The sequence below is a fragment of the Haemaphysalis longicornis genome, unplaced genomic scaffold (genome assembly GCF_048455015.1).
Source record: "Haemaphysalis longicornis isolate Haplotype H1 unplaced genomic scaffold, Haemaphysalis longicornis Haplotype H1 scaffold_1, whole genome shotgun sequence".
Taxonomy (NCBI): Eukaryota; Metazoa; Arthropoda; class Arachnida; order Ixodida; family Ixodidae; genus Haemaphysalis; species Haemaphysalis longicornis.
Window position 1 is genome coordinate 378,660,061 of NW_027526203.1, and position 4,294 is coordinate 378,664,354.

Below are 4,294 nucleotides of genomic sequence, written 5' to 3' on the forward strand. Positions count from 1 at the left end.
ACAGGATGTTACAACTATACTCAACAAGAATTTTATAAAAATTAATTGTAATAAATTTAATAAAAATTCACCAGAAACTGTATTCAAACCAGACTCCCATGCAACAGGCTGTTGCGACTGTACTCAGTAAGAATTGCATAGAAAATTTATTGAATTTATTTTATAAAAACCCCATAAGAAACTCATAAGGAACTCGATTCAAAACCGATAAGGTCTACTGACTTGGTTCTATAGACTTTTAATTAAAACGCGGTGGCCAATTTGTAATGGAAACTCAATAGAAATATTCTATAGAATGTTGACAAAAAGTTTATAGAACGCTTTTGAGCAATCTCTATAACAAGTTTATTAAATCCTGGTAACCATTTTTATGAGGGTAATGACAGTCGCAGTAGATCAATCCTCGCATCGTGGATTCGATCACCAGAATCAATTTTGCTTTTGTGACGCAATGTAGTGGCCAGAATCTGGTGAGTTACAACACAAATTGGACTTCGCTATTGTAATGTTGGGCGTTCATTCAGGTGTTAATAATACAGGACTGCAATCAACAACGCCCCGGCCGCCCCTTCTTTCATGCAGGTTGCGTCTGCATCCCCATCCCCGTCGCCTAGCAACAGCGCGCAAGAGGAGCGACTTGCGTCGATCAAGTGAGCAAAAAGAAGTGCGCTCTTCCCGTTCAACTTCGCGAAATGTCGGCCTGAATAAAACTTATGCCTTTATCTGAGGTGTTACGGCAGCTTCAGAACTCAGGGCACTGGTAGTTTCGATTAAGTCAACCCCGCAGATTTGGCGCTCAGCGCAACCAAACATGGCATGGCGGATCTACAGAATAATTTATAGCGCCTGCCTTTAAAGGGGTCCGAATTACCATCCGTGGGAAGTGCAGTCGTCGTGGGCAGGAACTGAGCCGCAGGCTGCAGGCGCCTAGCAACTAGAGTGAGTCTTAGCCTCCCCGGCCGGTGTGCAACTTCTAAGCTGGACGTTCCCTGGTTGGACACGGGAAATGAGCCGGCAGCCCATGACATTCGCAGCAAGACGTGCACGTTCTCCCCTTTGCCTGGACGTACAAATCGCTGAGGCACAGGGCCGTCAGTACAGTCTACCGCTGCGAGAAATAAGCAAAACGAGTTTCGAGCAAAAGGCGGGGGCGTCATTATGGCTGCAGATTGCTGAGCGAAATGGAATAATTCTGCGGATAAAGCTTACTCCAGGAAGAACGCATCTCTGGGATAAACTCACGGAGGATAAGAGCGGGATGGGAACACAAATATCGAGAGGCAGAATCGCGTGGAAAGCATCCCTGCAGGCAAGAATCGATCGAGACCTATATGCGTGGGTGTTGCATGCGAAACGGAGTCCGTAAGAGGGGTGGACATTCCGACCAAGAGAAAAAAAACCACGGGTCGATGTCTATGAATTTCACACACATACATTGGGGCGAGGACGGAGAAGCCACTAGAGGGAATCGTTGCCAACCGGGGTAGTAATACCACTAACGTAAAAAAAAGGGCCCCAATATGGTTTGTCTGGATAATAAATGAAGATTGTCGGGCGCTACAAAGATAGCTGAGTGGTTGTATACATAGCGCAGCCCGCCGCGCCAGCCTCCCGGGGTGTCCCGACCAGCGAAAGCAAGATGGCCGGCTTCCCGCCTCCCCAAAAAGGGAAGCAGCTCGGGCGACAACAGCAGCAGCAGCAGCAGCAGCAGCAGCAACAAGACGCATCGATGTGCGTCGTTCTTCTGTGGACATTTTCTTTCCGCGAACCGGCAGCGGCGCCAGCAGCAGCAGCAGTGGCGGCGGCGGCGCGCGCGTGCCGAAGGAAGCGCTCCTTGGTGTTGTTGTTTGTACGCGGTTCTATGCGCGTGCGCGTCCGCGCTCCCCCCGCATGCAGCAGCAGGCACGCATCGATCGCATTCGAGCATCCAGGGATGCGAGACGCGCTTGCTGCTGCGGCCCGAGAATCGCCGGCCATTGCGCGTCCCGCACGCGCGGCGAGCGTCAGCCCAGGGCGCGCCGCCCATGCGACGAATAAACACAACCGCCAAGTTCTGCGGACCTCGTGGTGGCACGTCCTGAGAAGGCAGGCGGGCAGACTGTCGCCGTTGACGCGGGACACTGTTCCCTGGCCACGCCTGGAGTGTTTGAAGCACTTGCAAGCATGTCTGCTAGCCCCCTGTATCATGAGCTGTTCGCGTGGTTGGGCGTAGAGCGGAAGAGAGACTGGCGCCAGGGGGATGAGAAGTGCCGTGGAAACCTGCGTCACATATTTGCGGATAGACCGAGATCAAGCTACCAAGAGCATCTCCTCGCGTTCATTTGGCATTTCATCCAATCGCTCAAAAGAGCGTTCTTCAAAATTTCAAGCTCGCCCATAACTGTTTTCCGAACAGAAAGACACTGGCAGCGTGAGCTGCTTCACCAGGGAAATGGCAGCAGATGTGCGCCAGTAGAAAGACACAGGCCATTCAGGCGGGCAACGTGAGCACGCAGTGTCTCGGCCGCCTTCCGCGCAGAAACAACAACGCAAAAGGAAGAGTACTCAATAATCTTCTAATGCAACATACAACATCGAACAATAAAATGTGCGAAATAAACCCACAGAGAGAAAGAGCTTGCCAAGCTAAGGTAAGTTATCCGAAAGCCGCTTTGTTGACGACCATACACGAATAAAAGATGCGCTAAGCAAGACGCAATTAGGCCGGGTTAACACTGTTGCCGCAACTGTCGTAATAACTTTAAATAATAACGTCATTTCACGTCTCAGCCAACCGAACTGGGTGAAACGCCGTTTTTTAGTGTCCATAGCGCACGATATGGCTGTTACGTCGGTAGTCTGAACATACCCTTACTCTACTAATCGACGTCATTGCGCATGTTCGCGTGCATAATATTTAAGCCTGTATATTCGCACCTATTAGTTTCTAAGCGTTCAAGAACCTTTCATTCTGACCGTAGGGCCAGATGCAAAGCTTCTTGAATTTCCCGTCGGAAACCTTTCACTTTAAAAGCAAACATAACTGGTTTTCAATCTTACCATAAAGTTAACACAGGGGTCCCCAATGAAGAGAACCTGTGGTTGACTGAAACCACGGCTCTAAGCCCGGTTACATGTGTAGGCTTAAAAATAGTCACTCAAGCCAGCTTGGCGCCAAACACGGGCGGCAACCGCACATCATGCATTTAGTTGCACCCCGCATCTTCCGCACGGGTGCCTACGCTAGTTGTTACCGCCAGTTCTGACAAGGGCTGCACGATTCCTGTGCAGGCGGGCTCTCTCCTGCTGGCTCATTGAGACCGACGCCCTCGTCCGGGAGGCTCCCGGGCGGCCCGACGGCTGCGCAGCGGCGTCTTTCCCGAGCGACGGCGCCAGGCGGGAAGAAAGGGTTGTCGGCTCTCCCTGGAGCTGCGCGCCGCCGGGGAAAAGGGCCGGTGTCGTTGACCTCACCTATGCTCCTCGGATGGGCCTCCTCGGAGGTGAATCGTCGTGACAATGCGCGCAACGGGGAAAGAACACGGCTCTCCCTTGCGCAAGCTGCCGCCGCTTCTTTTGTTGTTAACCTTCTGCGTTAATTTGACCCAGGTGCTGCGCCGAGAAGAGAGGCCCGCCTGAAACCGCGGGGACCGGTTAACCCTTTCCTCTTTCGCTCCCGCCGCCAGCCCCGTTCACCATGCTCTCGCTTCTTGCGTTATTTTCGTCTCTCTCTCTCCCTCTTCGCCTTAAGTACGGATTACAAAGGCGACACAAAGGGGGAAAAAAGAAAGAAACTAAAGAGCTTTCTCCCTTAACGACAACCGTGCAAGTGATTGTCCTATTGACGTGCCGTCGAAGCACCGCCCTTTTCGTGCATGCATGTCTGCGCTGATGGGCTCAAAGGGACCTGGCTATTTCCCATGGAAACGGTGAGTCCCCCACCGCCCATGTTCCTGGTGCGCACGAAAAAAGAAAAAAAGAAAAAAAAAGAAATGACAAACATTTGCTATTCCATCTCAGTCGAATCTTGCGTGCACATGCTTTGAACACGTACATAAGTCAACACGTTGTACGTGGATATGCGTCTGTTGGATGGTCGCTGCTCGTTAATTTTGTTCGAGAAGCTTGTTACGGAATGTGAGACCGCAGCCTCCACCTGGCTCTGGCGGCAAACAATGCGTAATAGAACATTACACTCGAAGAATTGTGTGAATGAAACAAGCATCAACAGTAAAAAAGAAGGCACAAAGTACGTTATATTTATTAGTACAGTGTTTAAAAAACAAACTGTATTTTCGCGGTGCATTCTGGAAACCTC

The 4,294-nt window shown here is 50.9% G+C and overlaps 1 protein-coding gene across 1 annotated transcript in view; it reads left to right on the forward strand.

The window, feature by feature from the left end:
* The window catches only part of LOC144160665 (uncharacterized), a 113,720-nt gene extending 109,924 nt beyond the window's left edge, over nucleotides 1-3,796 (forward strand). Inside the window, exons 3-4 of the mRNA XM_077691884.1 lie at nucleotides 583-650; nucleotides 3,271-3,796. Of these exons, the coding sequence (XP_077548010.1) occupies nucleotides 583-650; nucleotides 3,271-3,493 (291 nt within the window). The 3' untranslated portion in view covers nucleotides 3,494-3,796. The remainder of the gene's footprint in view (nucleotides 1-582; nucleotides 651-3,270) is intronic.
* The last annotated feature ends 498 nt before the right edge of the window (nucleotides 3,797-4,294 follow it).